Source organism: Balaenoptera acutorostrata, chromosome 12, assembly GCF_949987535.1.
Source record: "Balaenoptera acutorostrata chromosome 12, mBalAcu1.1, whole genome shotgun sequence".
In the NCBI taxonomy this organism is placed as follows: domain Eukaryota; kingdom Metazoa; phylum Chordata; class Mammalia; order Artiodactyla; family Balaenopteridae; genus Balaenoptera; species Balaenoptera acutorostrata.
In genome coordinates this window covers 63349837-63376799 of record NC_080075.1, presented here as the reverse complement: position 1 = coordinate 63376799, position 26963 = coordinate 63349837, and the positions used below count along the sequence as shown (strand labels likewise).

General features: G+C 36.0%; 1 protein-coding gene across 3 annotated transcripts in view; it reads left to right on the top strand.

Annotated features, from left to right (window-relative positions):
- Positions 1-26963, top strand: part of RMDN2 (regulator of microtubule dynamics 2) — an 86925-nt gene that overhangs the window by 34577 nt on the left and 25385 nt on the right. For all 3 annotated transcript variants that reach the window (XM_007167149.2, XM_057558394.1, XM_007167148.2), the window contains exons 3-8: positions 1676-1850; positions 2868-2970; positions 6753-6813; positions 12526-12601; positions 13493-13570; positions 23777-23875. In XM_007167149.2, the coding sequence (XP_007167211.2) occupies positions 1676-1850; positions 2868-2970; positions 6753-6813; positions 12526-12601; positions 13493-13570; positions 23777-23875 (592 nt within the window). The remainder of the gene's footprint in view (positions 1-1675; positions 1851-2867; positions 2971-6752; positions 6814-12525; positions 12602-13492; positions 13571-23776; positions 23876-26963) is intronic.

The following is a 26963-nucleotide window of genomic DNA, read 5'->3' as shown; positions in this document are numbered from 1 at the left end:
GACTAGATTATGTAGACAACTCTAAGGACTTAGGTTTTTACTCTGATTTGGTCATCCACTGGAAGGTTTTGAGCAAAGGGTGACATGATCTGATTCAGCTTTTTAAAGGACCATTCTGGCTCCTATGTTGAGAATAAACTACAATGGTCAAGGACTAAAGCAGGGAGACATGATAGGAGGCCACTGCAATAATCCAGATAACGTGATGGTGGTCTAGACCAGGGGAGTAGTGGGTAAAGGTGGTGAGAGGTGGCTGGGTTCTGGATATATTTTGAAGATAGAACTAACAGGAATTTCTGAATGTTGCTTAGGAGAGACAAAGAAGTCAAGGATGATTCTAAGTTTTTTGGTTTCAGCAATTAGAAGAATAAGTTGCCACTGATAATGTTGTTGAAGAAGTTGAGCATCATTTCACATAGTGTCTTCTTTGTAAGGACTTCGAAGGAAATTTGAGTCTTATTATTGGAAAAAAGTGCATTTCTCTCAAGAACTTGCTTCATTTCTATCTTTGTTAGTATCTGTTGGGAACTGTGACTGCTTTAGCTGCTGGAAGATGTAGAACCACATTTGTGTGCCTTGTAGCAAGGGTATAGATATCTAAAGTATATGTACTTTTTTATTGACCTCATTCACATTTGGCCTGGTTTTTATCTTTTCCTACCTCTTCTGATTTGTTCTCTTATATGTTATATATCCTTATATACCTCCTTAAAATCTTTTTAGAACAGAACAGTGTGTAAATAAATGAAAACAAATAGTTTGCATTGTGTGCCACCAAAAAGGAAATGTGGGAGGTAGCATGAATTTTTAAAGACTAAGCTAAGAGTTAGAACATCATCTTGAACTACAAATTAACATATGTGTGTGTGTGTGTGTGCATACGTATATATATAAATACATACATATGTGTGTATAGATGTATATTATATATATATTTAATATATATACCTGAGTGCCTGCTGAGTTCCTACAACTCTGTATCATTCATTCAGCAATACTCAGTGCGTATCCACTATGTGTCAGGTGCTGTTTTAGGCACTTGATGACATCAATTAATAAAACAAAGAATCCTATTGTCAGGGAGCATGCATTCTAGTGGGGGAGATACTGACAAAAATAGCACATGTAGTAGGTTAGTAAAGTATATTAGAAGACAGTATGTACTACAGAAAAAAACGTCAAGCATGATAAGGTTGATTGGAGGTGAAGGAAATATACAGGGAGGTTGGAGTGTGGTGGTCGCAGCATTACATAGAGTGGTCTGGATGGGTCACATTGAGAAGATGACATTGACTGAGACTTGAAGGAGGTGAGGGTGTGAGTTATGTCCCCTTCTGAAGGAAGAGCCATTCCATCAGCAGGAGCAGCAAGAAAAGGTCTTGAGGTAGGAGTGTCCCTGGCTTGTTTAAGGAACAGCTGGGCAGCCGGCACGCAATTGACTGAGTGAGAAACGTGGTGGGAAACAAGGTCAGAGAGGTGACTGAGCTGGGAGAGACAAATCTCACCTAGCCTCATAGACTGTTATTAGGACTTGAGCTTTTTCTGAGTGAAAAGGGGCACCATTACAGGGTTTCAAGCCTAAGAGTGAAATGATTTGACTTACATTTTAAAAGGATCACTCTGTCCATTATAGTATAACTTTACAGAGAGTTGATGATTATTTCTGCAATTTTAGGTATATTACAGCTAATACTGATACCGAAGAACAGAGTTTCCCACTCCCTAAGGCATTTAACACTCATGTAGAGGAATTAAATTTAGATACCCTTATTCAGACGGCTGATAATTTACGTATGAATGAGTCCAGCAAAATGGAGAGTTTTGAACTACTTTGTGACCACAAAGAAAAGGTAAGAAATATGTGATAATAAAATGCTTGTATAGTTTTAATTTTTTATTTAATCTACTATCCCATTCATGTTATGACCATAACAATCGTGTCACAGTTTACACAAGCCAAATGATTGATGTAAATTTTTTTATAATATCACTACAATTTTTTAAAAGTAAATATGAGTTTATTAGGCTCAAAGGTCATAAAAATAAAAACCAGAGATATGATTATACAGACTGACATTGATTTTATCAATCTGATATATTTCATAAACATTTTGTAACAGATAAAGAATAAGACATACTGCTTCTCTGGAGGGAGGAAAAGCTACATTTTAAGCTCGCTATCTTACAGTTACTAATATAACAGCCATTAGTATTTCACTGTGTCTTACCAGTAATCGTTTTCCCGTGTTTAATGCTGGGCTGAATTGGGAAAGCTCATCCTTCCCACCACCACCAAAGGAAAAAAAAATGGTGGGTTTTGCAATATCACAAAGATCAATAAATCTTTTTCTTTCCCATGAGAGATTTAAGTCTAACCTTTGAGGATTTAGCAACTCTAAACGCATTACCTAAAAGTTTTTAAATCTCCAGGATTGTATTTAGGTAATTTAGGTAAAAAATGTGACTCCTCTTTTGAATGTATGTAATCTCTAATAACTTACAGATATTATCTGAAATGCCCATTGAAGCATCATATTAATAATAGATAACTTAGAAAGGAAAACAAGGAGAGGATCCTACAACCCAGAGAGAATTTATAAATTCTGACACCTACCAAGTTTCTCGTCTTTGTAGGTGTGGAGCTGGTGTCTGCATAATATTCATTGATTTTAAGATCCAAATGTAACACTACATTGCATCACATTTTGTAGCCATGAGTATTTGAACTTAAAAGTGCGATATGCACATGAATAGATACAGTCATTTCTAAGTACCAGTTTACCTAATTTTTTAAAAGTTGCAGTGGAAAACACTTACAGTCTGGTCCTGTTTCTGAGTTTATCTAATGTGCAGCTCTGTCTATTCAGTTTAGAGATGAAATAGAGTTTATTTGGCGGTTTGCTCGTGCTTATGGAGACATGTATGAGCTATCTACAAATGCACAAGAAAAGAAGCATTATGCTAATATTGGTAAGTATTTTGTAAATATTAATTATCCTCAAGTAGTAATCATTATCTATAGTAAACCACTAATGAATTTTAATTAAAGCTAAATTATCTTAGCTAAAACCAGTATGTTTAATCTATTTCAACATATCCTATTACTTATATAGTCTAAGGACAGAAAGGTTTTTTTTAGAATAAAAGTGCATGTTCTTAAAACATATTTGAGCATATTAGAACAGGCAACTGAAAAAACTCAAATTCCAGCTTTTAAAGTTTATAAAATCACAGAAAGACGAGACATTAAGTGGTAATAATATGAGAAGCAATAATAGCAGTAGTCTTTCACCACAATTAAAATAACCCTCCTTACTCCCTGTAATGTAGAACTCCAGGTACCACAAAGAAATAACTACTCATACTTTAAAGTTTTTTTCAAAATTTATCTTGATAAAACAAGATTAGCCTTGTTTTAAGGCTAATCTTGTTTAAGCCTTGTTTTAGCTAATTGTTTAAACTGAGCAATGAGTCCATAGTTGTTCATTATACTGTCCTCTATTTTCCAAAGTAACAACAACAAAAGAAAAACAGCTAGAATGTCAAATTTGATATATATATAAACCTTGGCTCTCACTGAGTATCAAACTCTTTCTTGCAAAAAGCCCCCTAAGTTTCAGGATAGTAATTTGACATCAAAATTTCTTTAGTTTTTTTTTGTTTGTTTTTTTTTTATTCCAAAGTCTTCTCTTTTCCAAGCTTTCCTTCTCTGAGATAGCATGAGGAAGAAACAGCAAGAAGATAATGATACTGCCAATCTCCTTCCAGTCTAGTTCCCTGTCACTTTTATTTCTAAGAAGGAAATATTTCCAAGTTCCTTGAAATTACATTTCTTCCGCTTGTAGGTTTCTTTGCGAAGTGGCCTCTGTACTTTAATTCTTAGTGGGAGGAGGATGAAAGGAATTCCCCTTCTTGTTCTTTACATATTCATCATCAGCTTTGTGGGGCAGTTTTTCTGTAGCAATCCTTGTTGCAGACCGTAAACAAAATGGAATTCTAGGGAAGAGATTTATTAACTTGAAGGTAAATAAAAATTTAGCCAAAGAGAACAAACTGACTTTTTTTTATATCTACTGAGAAAGTCAGAGTATATCTATGTAAACTGTCCCAACGTCCATCAATATTAAATATATATTAAATAATCTTTAAAAATATGTATATTTTTTAAGCACCTGCCCTGCCCTGGGCATTAAGGCTCCTCCTATGTTAGAAGGTAGAAATATGATAGCAAAATAGACATGTTCTCAGACTGCAAGGAGCTTATGGCTTTGTGGGGAAGATAGTATTACTAAAATAATCATACATATAAAGAAACACACTGAAGTAAGTTGTTAGTAAAGAAGAATGTGGCATATTAAGAGAGGGTATAACAGAAAGGAGGATATGATGGCGGGGGTGAACGTTGATGCAGGGAACTCTTTCTTCTGGAAGTAAGTCTCACATAGTAAAATCACTTGGGATCTGTATTTTTAAATGGAGTGAGAGTTTAACTGAGTTAATGTATGAGATGGTGAAAATGGAGAAAGAAATAGGCTGGAGGAAATCCAAATTCTCGTACCCAAGTACAAGAAAGGAGCATGGATTGAGACAGAATATATTCAAAAAAGAGAAAAGTTTATAGTGTCAAAGAAAAAACAGTGACGCCTCAGATGTGTTCATTCAGTTATAGAAATAAATTTAATAGAATTCCTATTTTTTTAATCCAAGAAATATTTATGAGAAATTTTTATTTATTTATTCAAAATATTTATTCGAAATCACCGTGTCTAGGAACAAAGTTAAAATGAGGGGTGAGGGAAGAAGAGAAGGAGGGACATGAATATGATCAAGACAGTGTTACACTAAGGAACTTACTGACAAGATCAATATGGAGACAGGCAATTGTAATTCAATGCACAGGTAGTAAGTGCCTGGCAAAGGTGATGGCAAAGAACACTGGAGCTGAGACATTGGAGCCTGGAGTTGAAGGGCATTGGCACCCAGTACAAGGGAGGAAGAGTGCTGTTATTGCTCATAACAGTATATTTGAACTTGTGTGCCGAGGGAAGGTTGGATCACTGAAGAGTACAGAATTCATTCCTGAACCTCCAACTGGGGTATATACCATTATGCAGTACATCTGTTGACGTACTATGATTGATCATACTTGTCTTCCAAATAAAATATGAATCTTATATCTAAAAGAACATTATTGTAATTTTCAGAATTAAATGACTGATACAAATGCCACAAATAGATCACAAAATACAATTTTGTAAGGGAAATAGCTTTCCTTTCAGGCTGAAGCTGCATAAATGAGGCTGCGAAACCAATCTGTATACTACCCAGCTCCATTTTACATTCTCAGAGCAATGGAATCACCTCTATTTTAAGCTTGTGGCAGTGCCCTATAAGCTATTTTTGTTCATTTGGCAATGTAGGGAAAATGTTGATTTAGTTTTTAAAGTCTGTACATTTAAAAGTATTTATGTTTTTCGATCATTCATTACCAAATTACTAACTCTTTTAATATATGTCCACAATGTACTATCAGTTATTATTTTAAAATACTTCCTTTTAGTTTTTTTCCAGTTTATGTAGATTTCTATACAGGGTAGTTCTCTTAATGGACAGAGCTATAAAGTACCACCTTAGCAAATTAGCAAATAGGAGAATGATTTTAGAATAAAATATCTTTATTTATAAAAATTATCTAAACTACTTATTTAGAAGGGCATTTTGTAGATCATTGGATAGTCTCTTCAAGCAAAAAAAAAAAAAAAAAAAAAAATTAGAGCAGGGAAAAGGAGATGGTATAAAACAAAACAGCCACTTTTTGAGAAAGATTTTCAGAATGTGGTTTAGACCAGCGGTCCCCACCCTTTTTGGCACCAGGGACCGGTTTCGTGGAAGACAATTTTTCCCCCGGGGCGGGGGGATGGTGCGATGGTTCAGGCGGTAATGAGAGCGATGGGGAGCGACGGGGAGCGGCAGATGAAGCTTTGCTCACTCGCCCGCAGCTCACCTCCTGCTGTGTGGTCTGCTTCCTAACAGGCTGCGGACCAGTACCCGTCCACTGCCTGGGGGTTGGGGACCCCTGGTTTAGACAAACCTCTATCCAAAAATTAATAGATTATTAAAAGTTATTCTAAAACTAAGTAAAATTATTTAGGGAAATTATTTATTTACTGAGCCTGCTCATTATTGTGAAAGATTAGACAAGAGCTTCTCTGGGACGTCTTCCCTTACCCCTTTAGATAGAGTTGCTCTCTCTGTTCTCTGTTATACTCTCTTTTTTACCTTGTATTTATTTTTTGCACATAATTCATTTGTTTATATACCTACTGCCTACTGAAATGTGAATCCTTGGAAGTCAAGAACTGTGTCTTATTTGACTTTTTATTCCCAGAGGCTCACATGATACTTAGAAAGCACTCAGTAAATGTTGGTTGAGTTAATTACAAAACAATTTCTATTAACACTTCTTAATACTGATTGAATGACTTCTCTTGCTCTTGGTTAAATCACTTAACCCAGTGAGGCTCAAACTTGAGCATACATCAGAATCACTAGAGGCTAGTTAACACAGATTGCTGACTCTCAGAGTTTATGATCAAGTCCCTCATGTGGTCCAAAATTTGTTTTTGTAACAAGATTCCAGGTGATGGCTTCTGGTCTGGGGACCATACTTTGGGAACTACTGGCTTAATTCAATAATTTACCTCCCACCAACTCAGATGATGGTGATAAGTGTAAGTGCATTTATCTTTCAGGAAAGACATTAGGTGAAAAAGCTATTACTAGAGCACCCATGAATGGACATTGTCATCTATGGTAAGTACATAGAATTTACGCAGTCTTTAAAGAATTCTAATATGCCTCTTTATAAATTGCAATGGATTTTAAAAATATTATTGACCCACTTAACGTGTTGCATTCACTAAAAAGAATATTTAGTATATAGCACAGTAACTGTTCTTGTTCTGTTTATTCTCATGTATTTTTCAGTATATATATTTTAAATATATTTAAGATAAACTTTCATTGAAGAATTCATAACTGAGTCTACCAAGTCCGATAACTGTGCACATGATAAATTTAATTAAATGTAATTTCATATATCATTTTGTTTGAAAACAAATACTAAAGTGATGCCACATTTCTAAATGAAATGCAGAGAGAAGAATAAAAGAATAAAAGCACATCAGCCATTATACCTTGATGAGTCAAGGTGTACAAATTCCACAAGTCAAAGGAAAGCCATTTCTAATATAAGATAGCTCAAACAAAGGAAATCTAATTAGTTGGATGGATATAGGTGGATATCCTTGGGACAAAAACATTTATTCTTGAGTATGTTTGGTTTTGGATCCTTTGTATATTTACAATTATAAAACACAAATAAGAAGAAAAATATTGTTTTTAATTAACACTTCATTTTACTCATAGTTGTGTTTCTATAGCATTTCTTAGTTTCTTAGTTATTTTTTCTCCCCAGTAATATTGGTACTTTAGGTGCTAGGAAGACATAGTAATAAATTTATTTTTGACCCTTCTCAGACCTAGATTGTCAGAAATCCACCCCTCTTTGGGATTATTTTATTCTTCTGGGATAGTCTTAGGCAAATCTCTCTCAAAATGACTTCTTTTCTGCAGGTCCACATTTATCCTCCAGGAAATTCATTTTTGCCCCACCAACTCAAAAGTGCAAAGGATTTTTCCAAAGCAGACCTGTTTCTTTACACTGCCACCAGCAGGGGGAGCACCACTCACACACTCTCATCCTAAAACTTCCCTGGGCAGGAATCAGATAACATTCTTTATGTCCCCCAAACTCTAAAGGACATGCCAAAATAAGAATAGGTCTTTTGAAGCTGCCATCACTTAAAATGAGAAACAAGGCTACCCCCTTCTGTCTCGCATGAGAAGGTGGGGGGTGGAACCCGAGTACCCTAGTAGTTCTATTCGCAGAAATCCCCCCTCCAGGTCTCTCTCTGCTTCAGCGAACTCTTTGCCTTCTCTTATATAGCCTGGAGATGGGTGAAGGGCTAAGCCTGGCAGAACCTGTGAATCATTTTACTAATGTGTCATACATGGGTAGTATAGTGTCTTGCTTTAGGAGCCGGAGTATACCTAATAGATAAAGTATGGTTGTGTGCCCTAGTGCCTGTGCCACAACTCTAGGAGAAAGGTAATTTTGCAATTAACATCCTGGTAGATATCTTTAAGGTCATTTCTCCAGTATGTAAGGGTCTTGGCTATTATTTCTATAGCCAGCTTTACCTTCCTCAACTAATTTGCATAATACTGATATTAATAAATTAATATGTGTTAAAGTACTTCTGTTCTTCCATTTTTAGTATAACTGTAATGAATTTATACTGATCAAGCTACACTTGCTTCATCTCTTTCGATAATGGAGATGTTTGGGTGTTGGTTAGCCCGATTTGGACGCAGAAAGAACACCGAAGCCCTACTCTTAACTCTGAGCCTCCCCCTCCTCTTCCTCTGCTGTCCTCTTCCTTCTCCCATACAAGCATCTGCATCCATGGAGAATCACATTAAAAATGTACATTTGATGTTAACCCTCAATTTGAGGACACTTATCAGTGTGAACTTCCAAATTTCCATAAAGGAACAATGTTGAATCTTCTCTGAAGACTTCATAAGCACCTTAAACTTACCTTGTGAGGACAGATTATGCTTAACTCTTACTCAGTGGGTTTCCCAGCCTGTCTTCCACTAATCTGGCTACTTCTCCTTTGTTCATCTTTTTTCATTTTTTGTTGTGTACTAATTGCCTTGTTTATAACTGTGGGATTTAACCCCGAGGGTGAATCTTATTCACATACACACAGACACACACAGAGTACTGATCCAATTGTGTTTCACATGATTTTTTATTCAGTATCAGTTTTTAATTAAAAAACAATTAACATCTGATCAGTTGCTAAAATTTAATAAATTCAAATGTCAATTTTTAAAATTTATTTCATTGAAGTATAGTTGATTTACAACGTTGTGTTGATTTCTGTTGTACAGCAACATGATTTTATCTTAATTCGTAAAATACTTTATGATGTACCTACTGAATACAAGAATTCTCATTCAACTAAATACAGTAGTAGAGGTTTAGGGTGATGAAAAAAGAGAAATTAAGACTTTGACTTGAGAAGCAATGTGTGAAATTTAGGTTAACTGATTCTATAATTAATTGTAATAAAATGTCATGAAAATGTCTAATCCTGCTGGAATTTTTTTCAATATGTTACGACTTTTTCTCATTCATTCAGCATAAATGACAAAACAGGGCCTCTAGGCCAAATGCAGCTGCCTGCTTTTGTAAATAAAGTTTCATTGGAGCACAGCCACACCTGTGCATTTGTACATAGCAATGAAGTTGAGTAGTTGTAACAGAGACTCTCTGATCCCACAACCTTAAATGTTTCCTACCTGGCCCTGCAGCGAAAGTTTGCTGACCCATAGTTTACAGGGTTCTGTGATGGTTTATAAGCCTTCAGTTTGAAATAAAAGATGCAATCATTAGAAATAATTATCATAAAGGGTTGATATGGAGGGAATAATTGCAAAACAAATATTATTTTAAAGACTTGTTTTTCATCTTCATCTTTTCCAAAATGAAATTGCTCTGTAACTTTCCTACATAAGCTTTCTATATAATTCTGTCGTTTTTGTTGTACCAACCTAAAATACTTCTATAATCAAGAGAGCAGAATCACCAATGGATCTGCAGTTTGTTAGCCAAATAGGCCTGACCTTAATTTTAAATAATGTCTTACATATTTTTTGTGCTCTACTGTTCACAAATTATAACCCCATGCCTTCTAGCATGTGATTCACAGAACAACCTGTTTCCATTTTATAGAAAGCAAGGCCGTCTGTGTGTGTGGTGTAGTATATGTGTGTCTGGTGTGGTGTCGTGATTAGTAACCAAGGGTCATACAATAAGTGGAAAAACAAAAACCAGATCTTATATTTGTATGTACTCAGTATTTTATCTATTATTTACTCTTCCTCTGCTTTTTCACAGTATAAATAGCATTGGTGCTAAATCAAAAATGCTACTGGGAAACTAATGGAGTTGTTTTAGTAGTTGTTTACTAGTTGTTGAGACAGGGATGCTTGTCAGTTATTAAAATATTCACTATAGATGCAAAGAAAATACAGAATTTTTGTCAACGCATAGTTAGAACAACCTCTAGATGGAGGTAATAGACCATATTGTGCGTTAACTTTCTTCATAGTTCCCATCAACCTGAGAGTTCACAAAATAAAATTTTAAATTACATTTTCCAAGATAAACAGTGTGAAAAACAACAACACATACATGCAGATATAGGTGGGATTGATTGCCAGAAAAGAAATGATGATCCTTTGAGGAAAAGCGGTTCAGGTAAACTTTGAATTTATGATATGTAGGAAGATAAATAATACTTTAGACTTGAAAGAAGCAGACTTCAAAAAAGATTATGAAAAACATAAGACTCTGGTGACAGATTATTTATAAGGGAAGATGTACATATTTCATATAATGGTTTTCTGAAGTCACGTTTTTTTCTTTTTTCTTTTTCTTCACTCAGAGTAACTTGGAAAGAACATTCTGAGAGAGCTCTGTAAAAGCTAGAGATGTGCATAAGTTGTTCTGATTTTCAAAAAATAGAAGATTGATTCCACCACTATAGATCAGTGAACATAGAATCTTTTCCTTTGATTACAGCACAAATAGTTAGTTGGGTTTTCTGTGAGTGATGAAGTTCAAGCAGACTCAACAGATTTTTCTAAAAATGTGACATGATCTGTTTTTTCTTTGCTAGTAGATAGAGTAGGGAAATTGAGCTAATATACCTGGATTTAAGGAAGGCTTTAAGGCAAGTTCACTCATAATATTCTTGGGGACAAGATGTTAAAATATGGGCAAGGTTCTTTGTTACCCGTGCTAGCAGAAGGGTTTGAGCCTCAATCATTCAAAAGAATAACTGCTGACAATACCATGATTCTAGAGTTCCATGTCTAGATCTTAGACACTAGTGTGTTCAGTAATTTTTTTCAGTGGGTGAAGATGTGGAAGGTATGATTATAAATGTTGCAAGTGACACAAAATTAGGAGGAAGAGGGTGTATGGTGGATGACAGTAGTAATTAAAAGATTTTCACGTGTTGAAAGAGATACTGAACAAGGTGAATTAAGAGGGATAAATATGGAAGGAGGGATGGAGAGGAAAATGTCAAAATTTAAGGATGTGAGGGAAAAACAGATGGAAATTAGAATGAAGCATGGAGTCTAGTTAACAATAATATATTAATATTGGTTCATTTTGAAAATTTTCAATATTGTATATCAATATTGGTACAGTTGTGATAAATGTATTATAGTAATTTAAGATAGTATTTAAGATAGTAATTTAAGTAGTATCTCCTAATCTAGGTAAGTTCTCAGATCATAATAGGTTGCTTTTGTCATAAATCTTGCTTCTACTGTTAGGAGATTATTGATTTTCTAATGAAAATTAAGAGGTCAAAAAACTTATAACTGAAAAGTGGCCATTTTATTGGTTGTGCATAAGTTGTGTGAATTATGTGATCTTTTGTGTTCAGGAATGGTCTGACTGTTCCAAATTAAGAAAATTGTTCACTTCAATTTTTGAAAGTTATGTGTATCCACAGAAACAATCAAGATAAATAACACCTAAAATTACATTTTTCATTTCAGTTATGACAATGCAAGTGAAAATTAAGACCTACTTTTGAATTATTTAGGTAAATGAATATTTTGCCTCAGACAGAAACACTCTGAATACTTTTGCAGGGACAGAAACAGTCTGAATGTAAAAAGTAATATGTGCCAAATTTTTAGAGGAAGCAAGTTGCTGAACAAATATTGTACCCAATTTATAGTCATATAATTATTTATGTAAATTTTATATTCCCAAGGGAAAAAAGTAAAGAATCCATGGGATGCACTCTTCTAGTAATGAATGCAGTGTTTCCAAGGAAGGATTGAAGGACATGGGGAATTTTTGAAAAAAACATATTCTAAAATTACCTTTGATTTTAGTATTTGTTTTTAGTCATGACATTTATTTTAATTTTCAAATGACATTAAGGGGGCCTTGAACTTTTTATTTTTACGAAAGAGAAGCAGGAATCTGTTGACACAATGTATTTTTCAGTTTAATACTTACGTGAATAGACTTTTCTGAGGGTCTCTTTGTGACTCTGATGTTGATGAAGGTGATGGCAGCAGCTAATCTTTCTTGGAACTCACTCCAGGCCAGACACTATTGTAAGCAATTACGTTTTAGATATTTTACCCTCATAGCACACATATGAAATAGATGGTGTTAGTATCCCCAGGTATAGCTGATGAAACTGGCCTCATGTTAATGTCAAACATTGGTTATTTATTCATCTATATGAATACTTTTGTTAAATATTAATGAATGGTTTAGAGATTTTTTTTAAATGTTAAATTTCATGGTATTTGATTAAAAGTTTACACAATGTCCACTGTTTTTATCCTTTTCAGGTATGCGGTTTTGTGTGGCTATGTATCTGAGTTTGAGGGCTTACAAAACAAAATTAACTATGGATATCGCTTCAAGGTATTTCTTGATATTAAAAATGTTTTACTGTAGCTGTATGTTCCATTCACAGGTATAAATCAAATTATTCAACAGATTTATCTCTAGGAATTGATCTTTTTTACTTAAATGAAATGACAGTCTTTAAATAGTACTGTGCCAAAAAAGAAACAAACTCTTTGGGTGATTAAGGATTATTATTATTATTATAGATCCTGAAAGTCACATAGTAGATGAGTATTATTTTTTTAAAGGTAGAGGCTTAGCCTTTTAGTCATGAGCTCACCAACATCATAAACATGGCTGGCACTAATTAGTTAACATTTAATACATATTGATTTGCTGAGGGGAGTAAAATTCAATCTAGGGCTTAAATTTGCCATGATAGATGAATAAAATAAGTAATGCGCATACTCATTATTTATCATGTGCCAGTAGTTGTAATCGTTCAATAAATAACCCCTCAGGGTCAATAATTTTAGGAATGGGCAGAGAGTTCTTTGTTTTCCAGCTCCCTATAACCATTTGACAATGTCAAAGGAGTAGATTCTTCTATCACCTAGTTCTGCTATTCTTTTCTCCATTATACCCACATCATATGACATTTGTAAGTTTGCCTCTCAATCAATAAGTATTAGCTAGGCAAGTCATGGGCAGACAAAAATGTGACTTGGATGTTTTCTATTTTTAAGGTGACGTTTTCTGTAGCCTTATTAAATCATAATCACAGTTCTGGTTCTAGTTGTGAGCATTTTGATGATTGAGTTATTGAGAAGCTTAATTGTATTAATGATTAAGATTGAGGAGGGGGACAAAAAAACATTATAAAGTCCCTTTGAATTAACTAGGCAGAGTTCCACTCAACACTACCTGAAACTTGGGAGATGATATTTCTTTTGGATTTTCTTTCAGGAGCATCTAGATAAAGCAATCAAATTTCTACCTGAAGAACCCTTTTTGTATTACCTCAAGGGAAGATACTGTTACACTGTAAGTTGAAAGCTTTTATTTGTAAAGTTTATTTGAATATACTCTGATTATATGATATACTTTCAGTGACTTAACATTTTTATTGTTTTACCTAGTGCCTGCTATAGAGAAAATGATGAAATCAGTACATATTTTGAGTTTATAAATTTATATATTTTATAATTATATATTGAATTACATACAATATATGATTTTATAAATGCATGTATTTTTTTCTTTACTGCCTTTCCATTTCCCCTTGCAGCAGTCACACTGTCTCCCTTTAAATGTGCTTTTTCTCAGATGATGATCAGCCACCAGTACCCATGCACCCTGTATTGGTGCACCGCTCTGTTTTGTGGGAGAACTTTTTTCCTTTATCAGAGTTTATTAAGCATAAATTATGTGCTCGCTGTCCTTTTCTTCAAGAAACTTAATTTAGAAGGGGACATAAGACATATAGAAATAAATAAAGGCAGCTGGTGAGTCTAAGACCCAACGTGTTAAGTGACACCCAGAATGTGAAAATATATCTTAACAGCTGCATAAAAAAATTACGCTGAAGAGAACTGCTCTTTCTGAATGAGAAAATTGGGATAGGCAAAAGAGGAAGCTTTTTAATTGTGGCTTGTAGAGGATTAGGGATGAAGCAGGAGGTTTGCTTTTACTGAACACCTGCTATATATGTCAGATGTGCATTTTATACTTTATATTTCTTATCAGATTTCATCTTTTTAACAACCCTCTAAGCAGTTTTTATTATGCCAGTTTTAAATATTAAGAATCTGAATCTTCATGAAGGTAGAGGACTCCCCTAAGATTTAAAAACCATTGACCCAACCTCATGAGTCTGGAACTTGAATGTACACTATACAGTTAGGCTTAAAAAGCCCAAGAAGGAAATTTTAATTCCAAATGGAACCTGATCTTCTTGCCATAGACAAATGGCAGAAGGTAATGCTAATCCTTCCTGGAGGATTGTACCTTCACACACAAGCCTTAGAACATTCTTGCAGAGTTGAGCTCACAGTGAAAAATAATAGAATATATACAAAGAAACAAGCCATCATAAATGACAGTCAAAAGAAACAAAAAAAGAGAACAGAAGTAGATCTGAAAGGACTTCAGATTTTGGAAACATGGAATATAGAATATTAAACAGCTACCTACATAATGTGTTTTTAAAATTAAAATGAATTAGGGGAAAAATGGATGAGGAGCATGAGACTACAAAAATGACCAGGTCGATTTCAAAAAATGGAACAATTTTTGATATAAAAAGTATATTATTTGTCATTAAAAGAAAACTCAATGGAAAGATTTGGTAGTAGATAGGCCCCGCTAAAGAGAGAATTAACAAATTTTAAGACAAATCTGAAAATGTTGCCTGGAAGCAGCACAGAGGAGCAAAGAGATAGAAAATATGAAGGAGAGATAAAAAGACATGGAAGGGAAGTAAGGATACCACGTAGTGGTGAATTTTTATCTCCTTCTTTTGGTAATTAATAGAACAAAAGACAAAAAAAAAAGCATTAGTAAGTATGTAAAAACATTGATTGGAGTCTTACATTTAATAACCTTGATCTAATAAACATAGATGAAAATATGTATCTAGCCATTAGAGGATACACATTTTCAAGCATATGTTGAATGTTTACAAAACTGACCATATATGAGGTCATGAAGCAAGTCTTAATAAATTTCAAAGAATTGATATCCTATAGGTTTTCTGATCATAATGCAATTGTAATAGAAATTCAGAAACAAAACAGCTTAAAAACCATAAATCTTGAATTAGAAATAATAGGACATGACAATAAAACAAGATGCCATTTTATACCTACTCATTTGATAAAATTTTAAATTATCAGCATGAGATGTAAAAATATGGAGCAACAGGAATTCTTACATTGTTGTGGGAGCACAAATCAGTACAAGCACCTTGGAAACAATCGGATATTATCTCTTAAATTTGATTGTCTACCGTATGACAATGGTGCCTACCCTAGAGAAACTCTTGCAAATGTGCTTTAGAAGGCATGTACAAGAATGCCTGTAGCAGTCTTGTTTCTAAGAGCAAAAAATGGAAAAGTCCCAAATGTCCACTGAAAAGAGAGTGGATGACTGAACCAAGATGGCGGAGTAGAAGGACGTGCTCTCATTCCCTCTTGTGAGAACACCAGAATCACAACAAGCTGCTGGACAATCATCAACAGGAAGACACTGGAACTCACCAAAAAAGATACCCCACATCCAAAGACAAAGGAGAAGCCAAAATGAGACGGTAGGAGGGGCGAAATCACAGTAAAATCAAATCCCATAACTGCTGGGTGGGTGACTCAGAGACTGGAGAACACTTATACCACAGAAGTCCACCCACTGGAGTGAAGGTTCTGAGCCCCACATCAGGCTTCCCAACCTGAGGGTCCAGCAACGGGAGGAAGAATTCCTAGAGAATCAGACTTTGAAGGCTAGTGGGATTTGATTGCAGGACTTCGACAGGACTGGGGGAAACAGAGACTCCACTCTTGGAGGGCACACACAAAGTAGTGTGCATATCAGGACCCAGGGGGAAGGAGCAGTGACCCCATAGGAGACTGAACCAGACCTACCTGCCAGTGTTGGAGGGTCTCCTGCAGAGGTGGGGCGGGGTGGCTGTGGCTCACCATGGAGACAAGGACACTGGCAGCAGAAGTTCTGGGAAGTACTCCTTGGCGTGAGCCCTCCCAGAGTCTGCCATTAGCCCCACCAAAGAGCCCAGGTAGGCTCCAGTGTTGGGTTGCCTCAGGCCAAACAACCAACAGGGAGGGAACCCAGCCCCACCCAGCAGCAGTCAAGCAGATTAAAGTTTTACTGAGCTCTGCCCACCAGAGAAACAGTCAGCTCTACCCACCACCAGTCCCTCCCATCAGGAAACTTGCACAAGCCTCTTAGATAGCCTCATCCTCCAGAGGGCAGACAGCAGAAGCAAGAAGAACTACAATCCTGCAGCCTGTGGACCAAAAACCACACTCACAGAAAGATAGACAAGATGAAAAGGCAGAGGGCTATGTACCAGATGAAGGAACAAGATAAAACCCCAGAAAAACAACTAAATGGAGATAGGTAACCTTCCAGGAAAAGAATTCAGAATAATGATAGTGAAGATGATCCAGGACCTCGGAAAAAGAATGGAGGCAAAGATTGAGAAGATGCAAGAAATGTTTAACAAAGACCTAGAAGAATTAAAGAACAAACAAACAGAGATGAACAATACAATAGCTGAAATGAAAACTACACTAGAAGGAATCAATAGCAGAATAACTGAGGCAGAAGAACGGATAAGTGACCTGGAAGAGAGGATGATGGAATTCACTGCTGCAGAACAGACTAAAGAAAAAAGAATGAAAAGAAATGACAACAGCCTAAGAGACCTCTGGGACAACATTAAACGCAACAACATTCGCATTATAGGGGTCCCGGAAGGAGAAGAGAGAGAGAAAGGACCAGAGAAAATATTTGAAGAGATTATAGTTGAAAACTTCCCTAATATGGGAAAGGAAATAGCCACCCAAGTCCAGGAAGCACAGAGAGTCCCATACAGGATAAACCCAAGGAGAAACATGCCGAGACACATGGTAATCAAAGTGGCAAAAATTAAAGACAAAGAAAATTTATTGAAAGCAGCAAGGGAAAAATGACAAATAACATACAAGGGAACTCCCATAAGGTTAACAGCTGATTTCTCAGCAGAAACTCTACAAGCCAGAAGGCAGTGGCATGATATACTTAAAGTGATGAAAGGGAAGAACCTACAACCAAGATTACTCTACCCAGCAATGATCTCATTCAGATTCAAAGGAGAAATCAAAAGCTTTACAGACAAGCAAAAGCTAAGAGAATTCAGCACCACCAAACCAGCTCTGCAACAAATGCTAAAGGAACTTCGCTAAGTGGGAAACACAAGAGAAGAAAAGGACCTACAAAAACAAACCCAAAACAATTAAGAAAATGGTCATAGGAACATACATATCGATAATTACCTTAAACGTGAATGGATTAAATGCTCCAACCAAAAGACACAGGCTTGCTGAATGGATACAAAAACAAGACCCATATATATGCTGTCTACAAGAGACCCACTTCAGACCTAGGGACACATACAGACTGAAAGTGAGGGGATGAAAAAAAGATATTCCATGCAAATAGAAATCAAAGAAAGCTGGAGTAGCAATTCTCATATCAGATAAAATAGACTTTAAAATACAGAATGTTACAAGAGACAAGGAAGGACACTACATAATGATCAAGGGATCAATCCAAGAAGAAGATATAATAATTATAAATATATATGCACCCAACATAGGAGCACCTCAATACATAAGGCAACTGCTAACAGCTATAAAATAGGAAATTGACAGTAACACAATAATAGTGGGGGATTTTAACACCTCACTTACACCAATGGGCAGATCATCCAAAATGAAAATAAATAAGGAAACAAGCTTTAAATGACACAATAGACCAGATAGGTTTAATTGATATTTGTAGGACATTCCATCCAAAAACAGCAGATTACACTTTCTTCTCAAGTGCGCATGGGACATTCTCCAGGATAGATCACATCTTGGGTCACAAATCAAGCCTCAGTAAATTTAAGAAAATTGAAATCATATCAAGCATCTTTTCTGATCACAACGCTATGAGATTAGAAATCAATTACAGGGAATAAAACGTAAAAAACACAAACACATGGAGGCTAAACAACACGTTACTAAATAACCAAGCGATCACTGAAGAAATCAAAGAGGAAATCAAAAAATACCTAGAGACAAATGACTGAAAACACGCCGATCCAAAACCTATGGGATAAAAAAAAAAAACACAAAAAACCTATGGGATACAGCAAAAGCAGTTCTAAGAGGGAAGTTTAGAGCTATACAAGCCTACCTCAAGAAACAAGAAAAATCTCAAATAAACAATCTAACCTTACACCTAAAGGAACTAGAGAAAGAAGAACAAACAAAACCCAAAGTTTGCAGAAGGAAAGAAATCATAAAGATCAGAGCAGAAATAAATGAAATAGAAACAAAGAAAACAATAGCAAAGATCAATAAAACTAAAAGCTGGTTCTTTGAGAAGATAAACAAAATTGATAAACCATTAGCCAGACTCATCAAGAAAAAGAGGGAGAGGACTCAAATCAATAAAATTAGAAATGAAAAAGGAGACGTTACAATGGACACCACAGAAATACAAAGCATCCTAAGAGACTACTACAAGCAACTCTATGCCAATAAAATGGACAACCTGGAAGAAATGGACAAATTCTTAGAAAGGTATAACCTTCCAAGACTGAACCAGGAAGAAATAGAAAATATGAACAGACCCATCACAAGTAATGAAATTGAAACTGTGATTAAAAATCTTCCAACAAACAAAAGTCCAGGACCAGATGGCCTCACAGTTGAATTCTGTCAAACATTTAGAGAAGAGCTAACACCCATCCTTCTCAAACTCTTCCAAAAACTTGCAGAGGAAGGAACACTCCCAAACTCATTCTATGAGGCCACCATCACCCTGATACCAAAACCACACAATGATACTGTAAAAAAAGAAAATTACAGACCAATATCACTGATGAATATAGATGCAAAAATCCTCAATGAAACACTAGGAAACAGAATCCAACAACACATTAAAAGGATCATACACCATGATCAAGTGGGATTTATCCTAGGGATGCAAGGATTCTTCAATATACGCAAATCAATCAATGTGATACACCATATTAACAAATTGAAGAATAAAAACCATATGATCATCTCAATAGATGGAGAAAAAGCTTTTGACAAAATTCAACACCCATTTATGATAAAAACTCTCCAGAAAGTGGGCATAGAGGGAACCTACCTCAACATAATAAAGGCCATCTACGACAAGCCCACAGCAAACATCATTCTCAATGGTGAAAAACTGAAAGCATTTCCTCTAAGATCAAGAACAAGGCAAGGATGTCCACTCTCACCACTATTATTCAACATAGTTTTGGAAGTCCTAGCCACGGCAATCAGAGAAGAAAAAGAAATAAAAGAATACAAATTGGAAAAGAAGTAAAACTGTCACTGTTTGCAGATGACATGATACTATACATAGAGAATCCTAAAGATGCCACCAGAAAACTACTAGAGCTAATCAATGAATTTGATAAAGTTGCAGGGTACAAAATTAATGCACAGAGATCTCTTGCATTCCTATACACTAATGATGAAAAATCTGAAAGAGAAATTAAGGAAACACTCCCATTTACCACTGCAACATAAAGAATAAAATACCTAGGAATAAACCTACCTAGGGAGACAAAAGACCTGTATGCAGAAAACTAGAAGACACTGATGAAAGAAATTAAAGATGATACCAACAGATGGAGAGATATACCATGTTCTTGGATTGGAAGAATCAATATTGTGAAAATGACTATACTACCCAAAGCAATCTACAGATTCAATGCAATCCCTATCAAATTACCAATGGCATTTTTTACGGAACTAGAACAAAAAATCTTAAAATTTGTATGGAGACAGAAAAGACCCCGAATAGCCAAAGCAGTCTTGAGGGGAAAAAACGGAGCTGGAGGAATCAGACTCCCTGACTTCAGGCTATACTACAAAGCTACAGTCATCAAGCCAATATGGTACTGGCACAAAAACAGAAACATAGATCAATGGAACAAGATAGAAAGCCCAGAGGTAAACCCACGCACCTATGGTCAACTAAGCTATGACAAAGGAGGCAAGGATATACAATGGAAAAAAGACAGTCTCTTCAATAAGTGGTGCTGGGAAAACTGGACAGCTACATGTAAAAGAATGAAATGAGAACACTCCCTAACACCATACACAAAAATAAAGTCAAAATGGATTAAAGACCTAAATGTAAGCCCGGACACTATAAACTCTTAGAGGAAAACATAGGAAGAACACTGTTTGACATAAATCACAGCAAGATCTTTTTTGATCCACCTCCTAGAGTAATGGAAATAAAAACAAAAATAAACAAATGGGACCTAATGAAACTTCAAAGCTTTTGTACAGCAAAGGAAACCATAAACAAGACGAAAAGACAACCCTCAGAATGGGAGAAAATATTTGCAAACAAATCAACGGACAAAGGATTAATCTCCAAAATATATACACAGCTCATGCAGCTCAATATTAAAAAAACAAACAACACAATCCAAAAAATGGGCAGAAGACCTAAATAGACATTTCTCCAAAGAAGACGTACAGATGACCAAGAAGCACATGAAAAGCTGCTCAACATCACTAATTATTAGAGAAATGCAAATCAAAACTACAATGAGGTATCACCTCACACCAGTCAGAATGGGCATCATCAGAAAATCTATAAACAAATTCTGGAGAGGAAGTGGAGAAAAGGGAACCCTCTTGCACTGTTGGTGGGAATGTAAATTGATACAGCCACAATGGAGAACAGTATGGAGGTTCCTTAAAAACCTAAAAACAGAATTCCCATATGATCCAGCAATCCCACTACTGGACATATACCCAGAGAAAACCATAATTCAAAAAGACACATGCACCCCAATGTTCATTGCAGCATTATTTACAATAGCCAGGTCATGGAAACAACCTAAATGCCCATCGACAGACGAATGGGTAAAGAAGATATGGTACATATATACAATGGAATATTACTCAGCCATAAAAAGGAACGAAATTGGGTCATTTTTTGAGACGTGGATGGATCTAGAGACTGTCATACAGAGTGGAGTAAGTCAGAAAGAGAAAAACAAATATCATATATTAACACATATATGTGGAACCTAGAAAAATGGTACAGATGAACCGGTTTGCAGGGCAGAAATTGAGACACAGATGTAGAGAACAAATGTATGGACACCAAGGGGGGAAAGCGGCGGGGGGGTGGGGGGGGGTGGTGTGATGAATTGGGCGATTGGGATTGACATGTATACACTGATGTGTATAAAATTGATGACTAATAAGAACCTGCTGGGGCTTCCCTGGTGGCGCCGTGGTTGAGAATCTGCCTGCCAATGCAGAGGACACAGGTTCAAGCCCTGGTCTGGGAAGATCCCACATGCCGCGGAGCAACTAGGCCCGTGAGCCACAATTACTGAGCCTGCACGTCTGGAGCCTGTGCTCCGCAACAGGAGAGGCCATGATAGTGAGAGGCCCGCGCACCGCGATGAAGAGTGGCCCCCGCTTGCCACAACTAGAGAAAGCCCTCGCGCAGAAATGAAGACCCAACACAGCCATAAATAAATAAATAAATAAATAAATAAATAAATAAATTTAATTAAATTAAATTAAAAAAAATACAAGGTGCTATAGAAGCACTTTAAAAAAAAAAAAAGAACCTGCTGTATAAAAAAAAATTTTTTTTTCCAATGTATTTATGCATGTGGAATGGAAAAATTTGTTTTTTCAATCCCTATCGTAGTATATGGTAAAGCATTAATTTTGTTTCAGTTGGGCTCTGTCTTCAAAGTCCCTTGTAAAATATTTTCTGTTAATTTCTTTACTTGAGTCCTTTTGCCTCAGTTTTTGTTGAATAATAAATTATCTGTCATTGTAAACAATTAAAAAAAAAAGTGGATGAAAAATCACTGATGTCTGTTTAAATGATGGAATATCTCAGAGTTGTTTAAATGACTGAACTTCAATTACTCTCATCAATCTGGATGAAATCTTAGAACTATAATGCTAAGTGAAAACAATAAGTCAAAGAAGGAAATAAACAACATATCTTTTTTTTCAAGTTCAAAAGAAGCAAAAATAAGCATAGCAATAAATTAACATTATATAGAAAAGCCAGGGAATAATTTTGGGGGATCGTATTTTCTTTGAAGTATAGTTGACTTACAATATTATCTTAGTTTCAGGTGTAGAACATAGTGAACATAGTTTTTATAGATTATACTCCATTGAAAGTTATAAAATATTGGCTATATTCCCTGTGCTGTATAGTGTATCCGTGTAGCTTATTTATGTTATATATAGTAGTTTGTACCTCTTTTTTTTTTTTATTGAGCTAAAGTTGATGTACAATATTATGTCAGTTTCAGGTGTACAAGATAGTAATTCACAATTTTTAAAGGTTACACTCCATTTATAGTTATTATAAAATATTGATGGAATTTTTTTTTTTTTAAATAGAGGTTAATGGTTACCTAGAACCCTAGAAGATGGGACTGGGAAGGAAGACACTTGATAGGATTGGGAGAGCATAGTACCCTTTTAAGAATTCATTTCTGAATCTTTTTTTTAAATATTTATTTTATTTATTTATTTATTTGGTTGCACCAGGTCTTAGTTGTGGCCAGTGGCCTCCTTAGTTGCAGCTCTCAGGCTCCTCAGTTGTGGCTCACCAGCTTCTTAGTTGCAGCAGGTGTGCTCCTTAGTCGCGGCTCGCTGGCTCCTTAGTTGCAGCACCTGGACTCCTTAGTTGTGGCAGGTGGGCTCCTCAGTTGCGGTTCACCGACTCCTTAGTTGTGGCATGAGAACTCTTAGTTGCGGCATGCATGTGGGATCTAGTTCCCTGACCAGGAATTGAACCCAGACCCCCTGCATTGGAAGTGTGGAGTCTTAACCACTGTGCCACCAGGGAGGTCCCCTGAATCCTTTTAATCTTTTATGTTATATATCTATTATTGATATTTGGGAAAAGTGAAAAAATTTAAGGAGAAAGCAAAAAACAAATGGTAATATGAGGTTTAATTTTGGTGTTTATCGGGTTTAAAAAAAATTCTCCTGAATTATAAATATTTATACCAGGCCCTCACTGTACACTCCTCGTGGGTTGAGGACCCTCGTTCTGTTTACATTTCTGAGATGCTGCATTCTGGGTCAGGTTGGCAGCATAGAAAATGTGGCAAGAGAGCAAAGGTAGGGTCTTGTAGCTACTACACCCTGTGCAAAGAAATACTATGCGTCATCTCAGGATCAAGAAGCACATGAACAAAGGGGATCAGCATTAATCCCCACCCCCACCCCCTTTTTCCCTCATTGGACACAAACCTTATGAGTATTTAAAATTGGTTTGGTAACCAATGCTTTTAGAGCTCACAGTTTGTTTGAATTATGAAAAAAGGAAGGCAAAATATTAATACCATAAAGGTGATATCTCACACTCATCTAACTGGGGAGAGATTATTCATTCAAAAGGTGAACAACTTTCTAAGAGTGATTTGCTCTATATTTGCAGGTCTCAAAACTGAGCTGGATTGAGAAAAAAATGGCTGCTACTCTGTTTGGAAAAATACCATCCGCAACTGTACAAGAAGCTTTGCAAAATTTCCTTAAGGTATATTTTGTCTATCCATTATTTCAGTGTCAAACTGGCTCCTATCTGTACCAGGCTCTCCTACTCTTGCTCTCAAGGAAATCTTTCTCTTCTCCATTTGTTGATTTCTAACTGAAAGCCCAGATTGAGTCCTCATTTTGGCATGTCCAAACTACTTCTTAGATCATAGTTATGCCCTAGGTCCTGGGTGTGGCAGCCCTTACTGCCAAATCCAGTGTAGCTTTCCAGGTCGTGTGAATATGTGCAAAAGCATTCATGCCCTGATTATTAGATTTGGTCCTAAATACTCCTCATTATCCTAATATAGAACCAGTTTAATCTTAAAGAACTAAAAGTTGCCAAGAAGAGGAGTTATTTAAAAAATCACTCTATGAATTGCAGACAGTTCTATGGGACATTCGTGGGGCATCAGACCAAACCAGTATTTTCATTCCTGTCTTAAAATGTACAATTGCTATGCTGATAAAACTCTAAATAGTAATTTGTGTGTATGCACACATGAAAATGTGTAATACATTCACCCATTTAACCAACTTTCTGTTGGGCTAATCTCTTCATCTTTCTCTGGAACCAATTATGGAATCTTATAGATACTAAGATTTTTTTTCTTTCACCACCTGCCTACTTCAGGTTTGTAACAATATAGACAAAATCAGGCTCTGATTTTGGTAATTGTCCAACATATTGTACAGGCTAATATTTTTTGTTATATTTTAGGGATTGATTTTGTAGAACTGAGAGGGAGTTTAGAGATCATATAATCTAAGATGGCAAATATGTTGCATTGCACTTCTCTTCTCTGAACAGTGAAAAAATAAGTATTCTAAGATCAAGCATGAGCCCAATGGAAAAAAGTATGGGAATACAAGTACAAGGGTTGTATGTTTCTTATTTTTTATTTAGTGTGATCTTTTTTGTTTTATAACAGAACAAGACCTCAGGAATGTAATTTTTTCCAGTGTCACACAATGGCAGGTCAAAGATAGGAATGCATTATCATCACTTCACCTTTTTTCTACCATTGAGAATTAGTTCTCCCATGTTAAATTTTACAAGAATAGAGATCATGGTGCATTTAAGATAAATGATTTATAAAAGGTGCTATGTTCATTAGCAAAAAATTTATTTGAATTTGAAATCCATTTTCTCATAGTATCAAAGTTATAACTGGAGGGTCAGGTTTTCAGGACACTGCATGAAAGTTCTTAAGGTGCTTATGCACCTGAAGTATTACACAGATAAAAGTAGTAAGAAGCACAATAATGTAGGGTAAGGATTGCAAACTCTGGAACCAGAGCACCTGGTTAAATGCCAGTTCTATTTCTTACTGGCTGATTAACACTGAGCAAGTTACTTAATCTCTCTCTCTCTCTCAATTTAATCAATAACATGGAGGTAATAATACCTGACTCATAGTGTTGTTGTGAAGATTAAATGAGTTAATACAAGCAAATTGCTTAGAGAGTGTCCAGCAACTCATAAGTGCTCAATAAAAGCTCACAGAGTTTTAACTTCATTAAAATGTAAACACCTTGGCAGACCATCTTTGCGACCTCACCATTTAGTTATGACTTAGATTGTCTGAAATGCGTTCCATGGTGTTTGTCAAGAGGGTGAGAAAGCATCAGGAAAGCTTCTCCCCGTATTTACTGCAACACCTGAGGGTACTGAGGAGGCTAAGGCTGTGGAGGAACTAAGAAGTCTGAGACGGGGAGGAGAGGAAAAGGAAACAGCGCACACCTTGGATCCCACAGCCCAGGAGAGTCTGCAACCCCCTGGTCCCAACAGGGAGTCGTGTCATTGGAACCCAGACTGTAGAACTTCTGCACCCACTCCATGCCTCCAAAGAGGGTTCACAGGAATGAGTCCCCTGAGCCATCCAGTTCAGTCCTGTAGAGGCCAAGAGCACTGACTTTGGAATCAGACAGTTTGAGACCCGAACCTTTTCCTATATGTATGACATGGGCATGTTTATTTCTCCCAATCATAAATTTTTCATCTGTAAAGTAGGCATAATAATACCTACTTCATCTGGTTTTCGTGAAAATTACATAAAATAATGCATGTAATTTTCTTGGCCCAGGGTCTAGCACATTAAATGCTCTAACTAAAAATAAATGTTGCTATTATTTTGCTCGTGTAACAGGTGAAATCTGGTCCTCCACAGTCTCAAAGCATCTAGGGAGGTGGTTTTAGACCAGGAGTCATCTGTGAATTCCCTGCTGGACTTTTTTCAAACTATAGCATGCTTCCCACCTCATCCAAAATTATGGCATGATTCCCTCGGTCAGTGGTTTTTAACCTTGTCTATACCTTAGAATCATCTGGAGAGCTTTAAAAGATGCCAGCCCAGGCCACAACCCAGACTAATTATTTCAGAATCTCTGAATATATTAAGGTATAGTTTATATACAATCAAATATACCCATTTTATGTGTGCAGTTCAGTGAAATTTGACAAATTTGTATACTCACATAACCATCTCCATTTCAAGATACAGAACATTTCCATCACCCTGAAGAGCTATCTTTGCCCCTTTGCTGTCAGTTACCCCTGGCTTGTGCCCCAGGCAACCACTGATCTGCTTTCTGTCACTATAACTTAGTTTTGCCTATTCTAAAATTTCGTATTAATGGAATCTTAGAGTTTGTACTTTGTGTGTGTCTGGCTTCTTTTGCTCAGCATAATGTTTTGAGATGCAGTCATTTTATTGAGTGGATCTGTAGTTCTTTTTGTTTGCCTAGTAATATTCTATCACATGGATATACCACAATTTGCTTATGCGTTTACCTACTGGTGGATGTTTTAGTTGTTCCCAGCTTGGGGCTATTATGAATAAAACTTCTATGAACATTCATTTGCAAGCTTTTGTGTAGACATGTTTTAAATTTTCTTGGATAAATACCTAGGAGTGGAATTGTGGGGTCATATGGTAAGTGTTTTTAAAGCTTGATCAGCGTTTTTAAAGTTCTCAAGGTCCTTCATGTGCAGCCCATGGCATGGTTAAGAACCACTGTATTGGTGTGTGTAGTAAATGACAGGTGTGGCAATGTTGGCCACCCTGATGTCACTCACTGTTTGTAGTCAC